At 42.6% G+C, this 14,676-nt stretch overlaps 1 protein-coding gene across 1 annotated transcript; it reads right to left on the bottom strand.

Annotated features, from left to right (window-relative positions):
• Positions 1–2,552: 2,552 nt before the first annotated feature.
• zbtb11 (zinc finger and BTB domain containing 11) lies at positions 2,553–14,472 on the bottom strand. Its single transcript, XM_017698068.2, has 10 exons — positions 13,956–14,472; positions 11,768–12,009; positions 11,422–11,653; positions 9,813–10,846; positions 9,412–9,696; positions 8,015–8,408; positions 6,095–6,212; positions 5,776–5,934; positions 4,359–4,534; positions 2,553–3,716 (listed from the first exon to the last, which is right to left on the bottom strand). The coding sequence occupies exons 1-10, from the start codon at positions 14,263–14,265 to the stop codon at positions 3,190–3,192; spliced, it is 3,477 nt and encodes a 1,158-aa protein (XP_017553557.1). The 5' UTR covers positions 14,266–14,472; the 3' UTR covers positions 2,553–3,189.
• Between the last annotated feature and the right edge of the window lie 204 nt (positions 14,473–14,676).

The following is a 14,676-nucleotide window of genomic DNA, read 5'->3' as shown; positions in this document are numbered from 1 at the left end:
TAATTTGAATCAGTTAGATTATCAGTTTTAGCATTTGCTTAGTTATAGGTCTACTATAGCCTAAGGGTCTAATAAATGCAGAGTAAAGTCTTCTCTATAATAATGTATCCAAAGGCTACTAATTATTCACAGGGCCAGACCTCTGTTCTGCCCGGCTGCTGTAAATAAACTCTTAAGTATTTTAAGCAAAAAGCTTGGATTGATCACATAGAAAACTGCCATCATTAGCTCAAAACTGAAACTGAGGTAATAATTATCTATTCGTGCTTCTCTGTCCATCTTGTCTACTGTAAGAAGTCAAAATAGAGGTCAATATCTACTGTAAAATGTCAAACTAGAGGTTGATATCTACAGTAAAACATCAAAACATTGATACATTGGTACAGAAGACTATGTGGGAAAACACTGTGTGCTCTTATTTACTGAACAAGCAATGGCAGCAAGAAATGTCCAGCCCAGCATTACCCCAACGCGAAACTGGGGAGGGGGTAATACTGGACATGACACACGTGGAGGGTGGACCCTTCATAGACACAATTTAACAAACAACAGCTACTTCACTATTAGCAACAACAACAGCAGCAAAAAGTACAACAGTCTGTTCTTATGCTGGGAGTGTGGTGGCTACTTTGCATGGCACCCCGTAAGCTCCTCATGCCAGTGCAGCCCATGGAAGAAACCCCCCCCCCCAAAAGGGTTGGCTGTCCCAGACCATAGCCTGAACAAAGCCTCTGGTGCATGTGGAGCCCTGGCCAGCATGGGTGCCGCAGCGTGCCCACCCCGTGGCAGCAGCTTCCCCATGTCCTCTCTCAGGGCCATATGCTTGGTGCAGATTCTCCTTGGTGTACCTTACTCCAGGTGCACTTTCTTATGTCTCTGGCAGGCAGCCAAACACAAGCTCTGTGGGCGTCATCGCAATCTGTGTGCCAGAGCAGAGTTAATGAGTGGGTCACAGTGCAGCTCCTTACAGCTCATAGAATCATGTCCGGTGCCACTGGAGCTGATGACAGCAGCAGCAGCACTCCTTTCAGCCACCCTTTGCTTTCTTTGTTGTCTACTGCGTCATCAGTGCATGGCTTCACCAGTGAAAAGCCATGGTATCCTCAACCTTACAGCATGCCCTGCCCCTCGAGATCCACCAGCAGGCTCTGATGCTGTGTGTTCAGCTTATCCCCCACAGGGAACAAGGGCCACACAATCGGCCCCATACCAAAACCGGGAGCCACCTCCTACCTCTTATATCAACTCGGCACCAGTGATGAGCTAGAGTCAGATGGTCGCCGCTTCCTAGTTGGCAGGTGTGCACTCGATACCATCTTCTCCAGGCTGTCTTTATCTCTGTCAACCTTTGAACTTGTTGATGCACCGCTTGATTTCTTCAAACTCTGCGGCTATATCCTGCTACTGGCACCAGTGTTGCGTTTGCGCACACAGGCAAATGCTCTATTCAACAGGCACTTCAATGGCAGGAAGAAATGCCCAACTCCGCGCTACCCCAACACAAAATACAGAGGAGGTAACACATGGAGGGTGGACAAATTCACACAAAAAGTCCAACCAACCACTTCACAAGTACATTTACTATCAAAGTCTACTTTTAGGCCAGGAGCATAGCGCTTCCCAAAAGCCACTTTGCATGGCCACACCCTTAAGTTCTTCAGGGCAGCGCAGCCTATGGCAGATGCCACATTATCATCCTAGAGATCAAGATCTCCTGTAGAACATCAAAATAGAGGCTGAGATTACAGTAAAATTTGGGGGACTCATGTCATACTGTCCTAAAATACCACTGACAATGTACTTGTGCTTTCAAGTCTTATTAAAAAAAACAGCACAAAAGGGCATTTTTCAAATTTTCTGTACAATTCAATTAAGATGTGAACAGAGTGTAAAGAGTGTTTTGATGTAAACTGTGCATTGTACAAAAACTTAACAACTCAGATTAATTTAATGTGGTGATGTGCACCAGGGGTCGCAATATCCATTTAATTTGCTATCTAAATTTTTTTTAATTAATATATATATATAATGTTATGGTAAAATAAAATAATTCTTTGGCTACTATTTTGCCTTATAATATCTTATATGTAGTAACCTCTTGTGAGTTAGCTTTTAGAGGTATTAAACACTTCAGATGTCTGGTTCCCATCACCACTAATATGTACAAAACTGTCTTGGTAAATTTCTCTGGACTGGTGCACTGGCATGGTTCACATCTTAATATAATAATGTAAAAACTTTGAAAAATGTGTACTTCCCAATGAAGGGATTTTATCATCAAAAGTAATCAAATACATCAATACAATTCCAGTGAAATTACTCCATAAGATTTAACCAGGATCTAATTAAAGAGCTCGTTTCTAATGTTTTTCTAAGACACTGCTACCCTTAAATAGCAGTACTGGTTTATATGCATACTGAAATGTTCAGCTAGGTTTAGATCTAATCAAAGTGGAAAGGCTTCAGAAATCAAACATACATGTATTGTTGAGATCCTCTAGAAAGAACACTGCAGGAATATGTTCAGTATGTCAAAAAAAGAAGTCAAGAAGTTCAGTTTGTGGCACAGCCCTGCAAAATGCTTTTATTTGGTTGTCATCGCAGTTGAATCATGAGATTTACAGGTACGATTTGTACCACACTATACAGTCAACCACCAACCAGACTGTAGCCTCACTGAGAGGTCAATCATAGCTTTCAAAATCTGAACTCAAAAGAATCCAAAAATTATACATACATCCATTATGCATAGAAATCTTAACCAACTGGTTAAAAAAAGCTAATTTTGTACATAAGAGCTGACTTTCTATTGACTTTTGTGCTGCATTTATATTGTAAATTATTGGCATTTGTCCAGACTATTTTTTTCTGTATGTACAATATACACACTACGTACACTCAACACACACATCCACACATGCTGCAAGGCAAAGCAGCGCACACATGCATTCCAGCTGAGGAGAGGCCAGAAAACACGATCGGTTCTCGTGTCAGCATTATATATTACAACAAAAATAAATGCACAACTTTCTTACATTCGGTCTGTGTCAAAGCAATGTAGAGGGGAGAGCATAAACCTGACCCATTTGGACTTCAGGTGGCTACGCTGAGTATATTGGAGGCAGACATCTAGAATGCAACGCCATATCCAATCACTTCCCTTTAAAGTCCACTTTGTACATTTTCCGTTCACTCCACCTCTGCCACGTGGGCCACCTCCACCTCCATGGTCTGAATGATGTCAGCAGCCTCCTCTACCTTCATTCCAGCCTGCTGGGCTAGGACATAGTTCACCACCTGCATAATGCTCTGGTCTGAAAGTGTTGTAATAGCCCCCTCGCTTACCGCCTGCACAGCCTCTACTGCTTCAACCGTCTCCTCAGTGATGAGAACCGTCTCGATCTCTTCACTAGGTGGTGGCTGTGGTGGCTGAAGCTCAGGAGGCAGTTCAGGGCTGAGGATGCTGACCGCATGCTCCACCTGAGTGCCCTGGTTATGGAACTGCAGTGTATCCTTCTCCAACATGATCTTCCCTGGCAAATGGTCTCCGTGGTACTTAGTTATGTGCTTTCGCAGTGTGCGGGCATCTATGTGGGCCTCCTGGCACAGCGGGCAGACGTAAGGGCGCTCACCGGTGTGTGTGCGGACATGACGCTTCAGGGAACGGGCGTCTGCCCACGCCACCCCACAAGTCAGACACTCAAATGGTTTTACTCCTATAGACAGTTGGGAAAGAGAGAGGTTGGTCATCGTTTCTGAGATAAGACCTATTTGTGTTGGATTTATATACTGAAATCACAGTTTTCTAATGGGAGCCACAGTCACACAAAATAATAATAATAATAAATTATTATTATTATTTATTGTTATTATTATTCCTTTCACACAAGAATCTGCAAAAGAACCAGACCACTTTGTCTTTTCTAAAATCCTAGAATTTTTTTTTACCTTATAAATTGTATGGGTTGAACGAGCCAGCTGAACATGCAAAGATAATTACTCATTTAAAACCATTTGTAGCACCTTTAACTACCTCTAATGAGTGCCCAATTCCCACAATATGAAGTGTCTATGCCAAAAATTATGCAGAAATCTTCTGAGAAAAACTAAGTCTTTAATACAGACACATCCCTGTTAATTATTCAAAGCTCCAAAGTGTGAAAGACATAGTGTGCCACCTAGAGGTGAAGTTTTGTACTGCACTCTTACAGTGGCAACTGTACAACTTGTCTATCAGCGACATAATTTCCTCCACATGTTCTACATAAATTAGTGTTTAAAGGTATGTAAACTTCTATGCCTTCCTTTTCGAATAAACAAGATAAATCATGTATGTATGCGGGGCAGTGCATGTTCACCTTGATGGTTGTTCATGTGGCGTCTGTACTCTCTGAGCTGAGTGAACTTCCTGCCACAGTGTTCACACTCTCTCTCCAGATTCTGCTTCACTCTGCCCTTCTTTCCGTGAGTGGCCTTCTTCACGTGTCTCCTAAACAGAGCCTTCTCAAAGAACTCTTTGCCACACACATTGCACCTAGCAAACCAACAGAACAGAGAGGTTAAACTGTGCATCTCCTGCATCTCAGCAGACAGTGCTGGTAGTAATGCAACACCAAGTAACATTATAGTAACATAATTACTGTTAAAAAGTAGTGTAACAAATTGATGTATAAATTTGTGCAATGAAACTGAAGTTACTGACTTAGAATGCCTCATATCTGCTCGCAAATCTCATGCAAATAATGTAAGAGAGCACTACAAACAGTATTCCCTTTTTAGTATTCCCAAAAAGCTGAAACACCGATAAAAACATTTATAAAATACTTGCATGATGTCTGTATTTTATTCTACACTAAAGATGTTATCACCAAATAAAATTATTATAATAAATCGATTCAAAACATTTGAATCATAGTGTATGCGCCTAAGGCCTCGTTCAAACTGCAGACAAATCCTAACTACTTCTCCAATACGTGACCGATGTGTTTGTAATGCTGAATTCCGATCTGGGCCGCTTTTATATGTGGTACGCATTCACACGTGGCACTTTGACCCCTGTCTGACCAGTCAGAGCAGAGTTCATGCACCTTCATCACTCCAACTGATCACACCCCATGTCTCATTTTGGTTCACACTTGCAAAAGCTTGATGTCACATGAAAAGAGTGTATTAATCTTATGGAGAGGTGGAGGTCAGCTGTGTTTGTTCCATCAGTGTACCGGGCAGACCAGTGTCGTTTTGCGCATACGGGTCAGTTCTTGATCTGTTTAGACTGATCTCAGATATAGGCCATAATAAAAAGAATTTAAAACAACCAAACAACAAAATCCGATGACCTAATCATGTGACTTGGACAAGGATAACATCAGCAAAAAACATTCTTCATCTAGTGAAGTATTTAAGCTTCCTAATAAAAAATGATAACCGATAAAATCCCCTGAAGACTACACAGCAAGCCAAAACAGATTTTCTTTCAAGACAAAGATTTTAAACTAACTAGTTTTCAAACCGGATTAGCTAATCCTAAATTTATTCAAGCTTCACTCAAACTGTCTGTCTTGTTCAGCGCAAAACACGTACAGCGTCTTTTAAATGTTTACTGTGAAGTAATGTGATTACTTAGTAATATGTAATGAATGACTTTTCACCCGAACACTGACACCATAGCAACAGGAAGATGATATAAACAAGATACATGTTACTACTGTGTGTGCATATGCATCTGCATGCAAGACAAGGCCTGTAAATATGCGTGGGTTTGGTTCTGACTCTTACCTGTAAGGTTCTGCGACTGTGTGCGATTTGACATGGGAGTACCAGTCCTTCTTCCAGCTGTAGCATTTTCCACACACCTGGCACTGGAAGGGCTTTAGGCCCAAGTGCTTATTCATGTGTTGCTGCAGGTCCTTCGCCTCATAGAAGCTTTTATCACAGCTGTGGCACCGGGACAAAACAGGCATTTCAGAGACTGCAATTTCTCGTCTTTCATTTTGTTCAGTGCACTGTGTGAACTGTTCCAGTAAAAACGAGGGAACAAAATGTTCCCTAAAGAACTGCCAGTGAATGTATGTGGAAAAAATAAAGAGATACTCACTGGGAACACTGGAATGCACGGACCTCAGGTTTAGGTTGATGCTTTTTCAAGTGTTTGCTCAATCCGGACGCCCGATGGAATGACATTCCACACTGTGTGCATAAATATTTTGATTCACCTGTCAAAAAATTCAGTAGGTTACATGAAGTTTGTGAAATCATTTGGCAGCAGTTTTGCACACTACATAACCAAAAGCCTATTTTTGCCACAGCTTTCACAGTACATCATGATATTCATATAAGGCGGCACTATAAAAATGAACCGAACTTTCCTATTTGTAGTCCACCAAACTTCTGAGCTACCTTAATATAAAGGATCACATCAACACCATGCCTGCTAGTTTGCGTACAAAATAAGAAGCTTATACATTTGACCTTGGCATGTGTTGACAGGGCTCCAGATTGATTTTTTTTCAGAACTGCTCCTAAACATTTTGACAGCTGTCCCAAAAATTTACATGAACCAAATAAAAGGAAATGACTAAACTGCTTTGTTTACAATTCTCACTCGAATTTTTGAACCATCATATTACAGATTCCCAAAAATGGCAAATATTAGCAATAACACACACATATACACACACTCAGACACAATGCATACTAACAAATCTAAGGTCATTAAATACATTTATGAGCATGTGTATGTGCGGGACAACTTCTTTACATTACTAAATACATGTAATGTTTTAACCTTTATTTATTGCAATTGAACTATTATTATTATTATTATTATTATTATTATTATTATTATTATTATTATTATTATTATCATTATTATTATCATCATCATCATCATCATCATCATCAACAACTGTTAATACTTGAATGCTGCTGCTCTTCAGAACCACAGTGCATTGTCACGGGTATAAGAAAAAGCATTTACACAGCATTGACAAACATGATCAACATTTGAGTTATACTCGTTTGTTGTTACCTTTAGAATAAGAAAAGAAAAATACCATAATTTTGTACCCTGGAACATCAGTTACAAAGAAAATGTTTAAATGCATGGGCACTCGGCTGTAGTTTATGAACAGTACTACCACATGCAACCAGCTTAAAGACATATAATATACATATCCAGTACACAAAGTAATAAACGTTACTTTAGTGTTTGTTACAAGCTTCGATTGTTCATCTTTAAGGCTAAAAAAGTGAACAAACTGGCTTGATTTCTGCATTATGCTGAAAATGCATTATGCTGGCGGCAGAAATGTGCAGAAAGAATTCCACGTGAAGTGAAGAATAAACAGTTTCTGGATTAAACATCAGTGCGTTTAGGGTGTGCATGAATTTACGACCGTATGTGTTTTGTGTCACATTAATTAATTTGTCTCTGAAGCATCCCGCAACGATTTAAATATCATCCTGAAGGCTATTTTTATCATCATGGTGTGATGGGATGCTATTAACTGCAGCTTGTTTAACTAAAATACAGCAATGATATTTCAAAGGGTCTATGCTAACATTACCGCAAGTGATTAATATCACAGTATAATGAATTACCACGTTGACCTGCAGGAGCACACAGGTCTGGACTGGAGAGGGCTGGACAGTATATAAACAGTGTGAACATCCCTGGGCAAACGGCATGTTTTGTCAACTTTCTAACTGAAAATAGGTTAACATGCTCTACAAAGAGCAACCTTACACACAGCTTTTTCCTGCTAATTGTAGTGCACAATTTCTACATATTTGCAGCAATAAACATATTTGGGGGGGGGCTACGTTATATATAGGATCTTTTTTCTCAGTATGTTTAATTCACCACACAAACAGTAATTGTGCATTTAAACGTTCACTATAGCGTTACATATGTACTTATTTTTCCTTACATTTTCAGAAAATCAGCAAAACATTCAATTTGACCAGGGGTGCCCAAACTTTTGCATATGACTGTATGCATGTATACAAAGCTTGCCTGTGTGAATGCTGGTGTGCTCATCCAGGCTCCTCTTGGTAACAAAGGACTTCTCACAAACAGAGCAGTGGAAGCGCCTGGCTGAGTCATGTAACGCTCGGTGCATCTTCAGGCTGTGTTTGGTGGCGAAGCTTTTCCCACAGAGCCTGCACGAGTGCGGCCTCACGCCAGTGTGGTTCAACATGTGGATGCGCAGAGAGTACAGTTTGGGCAGCGTTTTCCCACAAATGTCACACACAAACTCCCGTTTGGTGCGGCTTTTAGCCTGCCCCTCTAGCCCCTCTTCTTCAGCCGCTGGTCCTCGGGTCACAGACGCTCTCTGGGTCTTCTGATGTTTGTGACGGGTCAGGTGGGCACGGAGAGAGGCGGCATACTGAAACTCTTTATTACACAACTGCACAAATAAAAGGGAAAGGGTCACCAAGATCATCGGTCTTCATTAAATCAACCATTCTTCAATCCGTTAAGAAACGCCTTCTAAAAAACACACATATGCAGTTTTCACGAAGATGACACTGACCAACGTTTTCTTTTTTGGGATTGTTCTTAGGTAAGAACAGAATCTACAGGCATTTAAGAGCACAAAGGCGAAAACAATTCTGAATGGTTCATGACTTCATGAATCTGACAGACATTGTCTTAGGACCCATCTAAAGAACAAATTTAAGAAAAAAACTTGATTGGAAAAATGTTTATAAATGTCAAATGATTTGTAATTTTATATCTTATATTTTATACATATTTTGCAATGCAAACATTCAGTCAGCTAAGGCATGCTTGATGTTTGAAGTCTGTACTGGAGCTACAAGGCAAATATAATTCCACATCTATGTGACAAAGAGGTTTCAGTTCTTAGCTACATTAGCCTCGTAACTTCAGTGCAAAACTGAAGAAGCAAACTTCAGACACCAAACATACCTTGGCTGTTTGACTATGCTGTGGGTAAGATTAGAATAATTTAATGTAATTGTTTTTAACATTCATATACATCAACAAAAACGCTTGATGCTGGATCATCTTGGACGATCAATGAATGATTAACTACATAATGATTGTGCGTTTTACTTGGGGTTATTTGAATCTGATGACAATTTAGGTCAGATTTAGAGCTTAAGATCATTTTAAAGGAGTCACAAATATAATTTCCTGATGCTATAAAACTTGCAGAGTATTGTAAGAAAGACCTCCACCATTCATCACCCTGGACACATCTAGAATCTTTACATTTTTATTCCTAGCGTCCGAAGAATTATTTGAAAAAAAAACTGTTTCACTGGGCTACAAAATTATATTACACATACACACCTATATACCATTCAGACCTTTTGAATGGTGGTGTATGCAGTTATATACAAGCAATATGTTTTCATAAGGCAGTGCAAATTCTCAATACGTACCGTACACTTGAAGCCACGTGACTTCTCATGTTTCAGCGTGTGCATAATGAGGGCATAACGTCTCTGGAACACCATGCCACACTCGCTACATGCGTGTTCTCCATCCACTGCTCCCTCCATTTTCTCCTGCACGACTTCCTCCTCAACAGATTCCACCTCTTTTTCCACTGACTCGGGTCCTTCTGTCAATGTCTTTGCGTTATCTGATGTCTCTATTTCAGAGGTGTCAGTGGAATGCTTCTTTACAGCCTGAGTCACTGGGCGTCCTCCTCTCTTGACCATTTTCTGGTGAGGTTCAATTGAAGAATCCAGGATTAAAAGGGATTTTCAAAAGATTCTGCACATTGTGTACACACACACACACACACACACACACACACGTATATATAAATACTCCCTACCTTCACAGTGTTTGCTGCTTTGTCTTCTTCGTCATTCTCAAGTCCCTTGTGCAGACGAACATACCCTCCTTTCGTCATTAAGCGCTTTCTCAGGTTCCTCTTATTAGGATCAACACTTTCTTTCTCCTCTTTCTTCTCTTCTCCTCCAGCTGAACCACTCTCTGCAGTCTCCATCTCCATTGGATCTGGTTCTTGAGGGGGAGGAGGGGGGACCTGTTTCACTTTAGGGGGCCTCCCTCTCCTTCTTTCAGACGTAGGAGCTGGTGGTGGTGCAGGGGGCTCTGACTGAGGTGGAGGCTCCACAGGCTGGGCCACTGTTTCCTCCTTAATAGCCAGTACTGGCGGAACAACAGCTAGATGGACCTTTTCAGTAGGAACCACTTTGTCTGGATCTACACTAATAAGAAACGTACCTGACTCCACACTCTCTGCTACTGATGTGTCCTCTACTTGTGGCTCCTCCACTGTCCAGCAGGCCTGAACCACAGCTAGGGACTCACTTGAGCCAGCTTGCCCAGAGTGAGTGACCACAGTCATGGTCTCCCCCGCTTCAGTTTCATTGCTGTGGGCCACAATGGCCAGCGACTCAGCCGAACCAGCCTGTCCACTATGTGTAACCACAGTCATTGTCTCGCCATCCACTGTCGCTCCAGCAAGCAAAGCCAGGGATTCAGCTGTTGCATCCTCACCTGTGATAACAGCAATGGCTTCCCCAGCCTCAGGTTGTCCAGTGTGAGTGACCACTGCCTGACCATCACTCTGCATGGCAACCAAATAAGCTCCAGACTCCACAGGATTGACAGGCTGAGAGGGCATAGTTTGGCTGGCAACCACCGTATGGACATCTCCTTGCTGGTAGACCATCAGCCTCTGCTCTTCCACCTTCTTGTGCACTGACTCACAGATGTGAAGGACCTCGGGCATCAGGAGGTGCCGTGCCAGCGTTGCCACCTCCGCCATAACGCAAAAGTTGAACATTAGCTGGGAGGTATAGGCAAACTCCAGCAAAGGCAGAAAGCTGGCTTTGCTGAAGCCTGGCATGGAAAGACACAGAGAGCAAACACCGTATTACTACTGGGTACCTGAAGTAAATACTACCTTTACAGTACTACCTTTCTCTCTCAAGTAATGAAACAACATTATACTGCTTTCATGAAAACAGGTAACTCTGAAGTGTACAACTTTCATCCAACCTTGGAGCATTCAGGCATCCTCAAGTGTTTTAGGTTTGAAAAAAAATCTGCATGTAGAAAGAACCATGTAGGCTGTGGCATGTCTGACATTAAGAGCACCATTAATTTAGTATTAATAACATCAAAAATTACATCACACAGTCTGGTTTTGCACAGATCAACCCTTCAATTTTCCAAGTATACCCTGTATTTAGTGATCTGAAAGCATATCACAGGTAGAATTTCTTCACTACAGGTGGTGCCATCCATGTTTAAATTAACACCACAAAACTGCAACTTGGAAACTTCAAAAGGTCTTTAGAAAATAAATATTACAATTCCAGTACAGTTGAAAACTTCCAGGTTCTGACTCTGATTAGTAAACGCAGCATTCGCTAAGAGGCCATTTCAATCAACAATTCTTCTACATTACTCACCGGAGAGGTCAACCACAGCTTCATGGCTCGACACAGCACCCTTCTCTACAAAGAGTTCATAGAAGTAGTCACTACAAGACGCCAGCACAGCTTTGTGTGCCCGATACTCTTCACCCTCAATCAGCAAGGTAATGTCACAAAACTGATTATTTAGTCGCTGCTGATTCAGCTTGTCCAGCATCGTCTGGCCGTGTTTGGGCAGAAACTGTTTTACGACACCCTTGCTGTCCACCTATAAAAAAAAAAAATAATAATAATAATAAATGAAAAATTTGAATCTCAAACATCTGAAAGCTAATTATGAAGCAAAATCAATACATTTAACGTTGCTGAAAATTCCACTTACAAAGACCAGTTCATGTTTGTCCACTTTAGTAACCTTCGACTTGATCTGAAAGGAAGGATTAAGCTCATCGTCAAGATCTTCTTCGTCATCTTCATCCTCTTCCTCACTGGTACGGGCCTTTTGTCGACACAAACGGCGGAGAGTTGCCTGACCTGTGCCATCTTCAGCACTGCTTCTGCCACGCTCTTGCTTACATTGGCAGTGACAGTCCTTAATGTAATCCTTTACCTGCTTCAGGATACCTGTAAGTACAAAAACACCATAAAAGAAGGATCAGGCTTGCGGCAACCTGTGTAACTGAACAAACATTTTGTACTGGGAATGTTTCATTTTAACTAACATATTAATATCAGCAACAATGTTCAGGGGAAGCTTCCAGAACTCTCCCGTCTTTATAACAGCAGTAATAGTTGATGCTGTTGTACAGAAGCCTGAGTGCATACATCAGATATCTGAGGTGGGTAGAGCCGCCTAGAACCAACTCAAAGGTGTTCCACCCTAATAAAACATTCAGCGGAATCAAACGTATCTACGAAAAATTAAAGTACATGTCCAAAAGTTGTTGTCTGGTGTTTCATTTTCTAAAAGACTTCAATGGAACTTCTTAGCACATCCATCCTTGTTAGGGGCCGTTAGTCTCTTACTATACGTCCCTTACAACTCGTACAAAACGCAGCAGCGCACATCCTAACAAAACAAAAGAGACGGATCACATCAGTCCCCTTTTGAAGGAACTGCTCTGGCTGGCTGTATCATTCAGGACAGACTTCAAGGTTCTGCTGCTGGTCTTTAAAGCTCCAAACAACCCTAAAGCCCCTGCTTACATCAGAGTGTCCGTCTGTTTGTGATCCTGCACGTAATCTAAGATCTGCAGATAGTGGCTTTCTACAGAGACCCTCTGTAAAACACAGAACACATGGACTCTTTCAGTCTTTCTGCTTCTAAACTGTGGAACTCAATTCAGCCTTTACTAGACAGTCAAGCTCAGTGCTCACTAGTAAGAAGCACCTAAAAACGTCTCTCTTTAAACGAACACTTAATTAAAACTGAATGTCTGGTGGTGTTTATCTTGTAATTTTAATCTTTGTCTTTTGATTCTAGTTAAATACTAGCTAATGATCTCTTCTATAAGCACTCTGGGCTGCCACCAGCATGAAAAGCGCTAAATAAATAAAATTATTATTATTTTGTAACCCTTATGGTTTCAAATGAAATGCTAACACTTGATAACAGAGGTCTGTCACCAACAGAGACCAACATGAAACCCAGGAATTAGTAACTAAATTAATAAACTAAATTAAGCCCTGAAGCAGAACTGAGCAAAATGTGGATTCCCTTTCCTTATCCGACAAATAACTACAGTTAGGGGAAAAGATGAGGGGAAAACACCCAAATGTGGTTTTTATTGCCAGTATTGTCCCTGAATGCAAGTTGTGAATCGTGACTGTTACCAGTGTCAGTTACTAGCCAGTCGACGACGCCTCGCTAGCTCACTGCTAAACAAACCTGGGGCTGAACAAGGCCGCGGTAAATCCTCCACGGTGAGCTGAAGCGTCGACTAACGCGCTTCGCTTAAAACCTCAGCAGTGTGTGTGTGTCTGCCTCAGCAGTGTGTGTGTGTGTGTCTGCCTCAGCAGTGTGTGTGTGTGTGTGTCTGCCTCAGCAGTGTGTGTGTGTGTGTGTCTGCCTCAGCAGTGTGTGTGTGTGTGTCTGCCTCAGCAGTGTGTGTGTGTGTGCGTGTGTGTGTGTCTGCCTCAGCAGTGTGTGTGTGTGTGTGTCTGCCTCAGCGCAGCTTCTCTCTGGATAAACATAGAAGACAAAGCTACCTCAGCTAACTAACCTAGCCAGGCTATGGTATGTCCTCCAGTCTGAGGAGCCAAAGCCCCTCTCTCTCTCTCTCTCAGATGGGACCGAGGATACAGGGGACCGGGGACCGAGGATACAGGGGACAGGGGACAGGGGACTCCCCTCCCCGCGGAGCTACATTAACCACCCTAGTTAAACTCCTAACCCAGCTACATGAAAGCGGTCGGGGCCTTCAGGGCGGTTGCCATGGTGTAGCCACCCAGCCCTCATGCCTGGGTTAACGGCTCGCTGAACCGCTCGCTGCGCAGCGGGTCTTGGGGCGCAGCTGCGGCTCGAGGGCGTCCCGGTGTAAACCCGACCCAGAGCGGCTGGTTCGACCCACCTCTCCACCAGTACTTCTGCGAGATGATCTCCCAGGTGAGCTGCTGGTTGAGGTGCTCTCCTCCGGAGGTGATGTGCGCCTCGTCGATCAGTTCCTTCCTCCGCTCGGCCTGCAGCACCACCTCCAGCTCGCTGAACTCGTCCAGGCCTTTCTGCCGGCGCTGGTAGTAAAGCACTCCGTCCCGCACGATGTAGCAGGCGGCCGCCTTGCGGATCTTCCTCTTGGTGTTCCCGTGCGTGCCGGGCGCGTAGGGCTGCCGCTCGTCCGTCAGGTAGCGCTGGATGGCCAGGTAGCTCTCCTCGCTAGACATGCTGCGGCACTAAACACGCCGAGAACACGGCCCGCAGCTTGGCTTAAAATTCACGCAGGGTCTGCTCAGACCCGGTTCTCTTTCCATAGGGTGTTCGGGAAAAGAAGCGGCGGCCCGTTTCGGAACGATTTCGGAGGGGGAACCGCTCTTCAGAGCCGCATGAGCAGACAAAATGGCTGCTGCACCCGGCGGATGTTGCGTTTGAAATGGCGGAAGGTGGAGAGACCGAGCAGGAAAAGAGATTATTATTATTATTATTATTATTGTTATTATTATTGTTGTTGTTGTTGTTGCTGTTGTTGTTGTTGTAGTCACCATCATTATGATAATAATGATGATGATGATGATGATGACAAAAGTAATAATAACAACAATGATAATAAAAATCATAATGATGATGATGATGATGAC

This window comes from Pygocentrus nattereri, chromosome 26 (genome assembly GCF_015220715.1).
Source record: "Pygocentrus nattereri isolate fPygNat1 chromosome 26, fPygNat1.pri, whole genome shotgun sequence".
In the NCBI taxonomy this organism is placed as follows: Eukaryota; Metazoa; Chordata; class Actinopteri; order Characiformes; family Serrasalmidae; genus Pygocentrus; species Pygocentrus nattereri.
The sequence above is the reverse complement of the archived record's forward strand: the minus strand, read 5'-3'. Positions and strand labels throughout refer to the sequence as shown.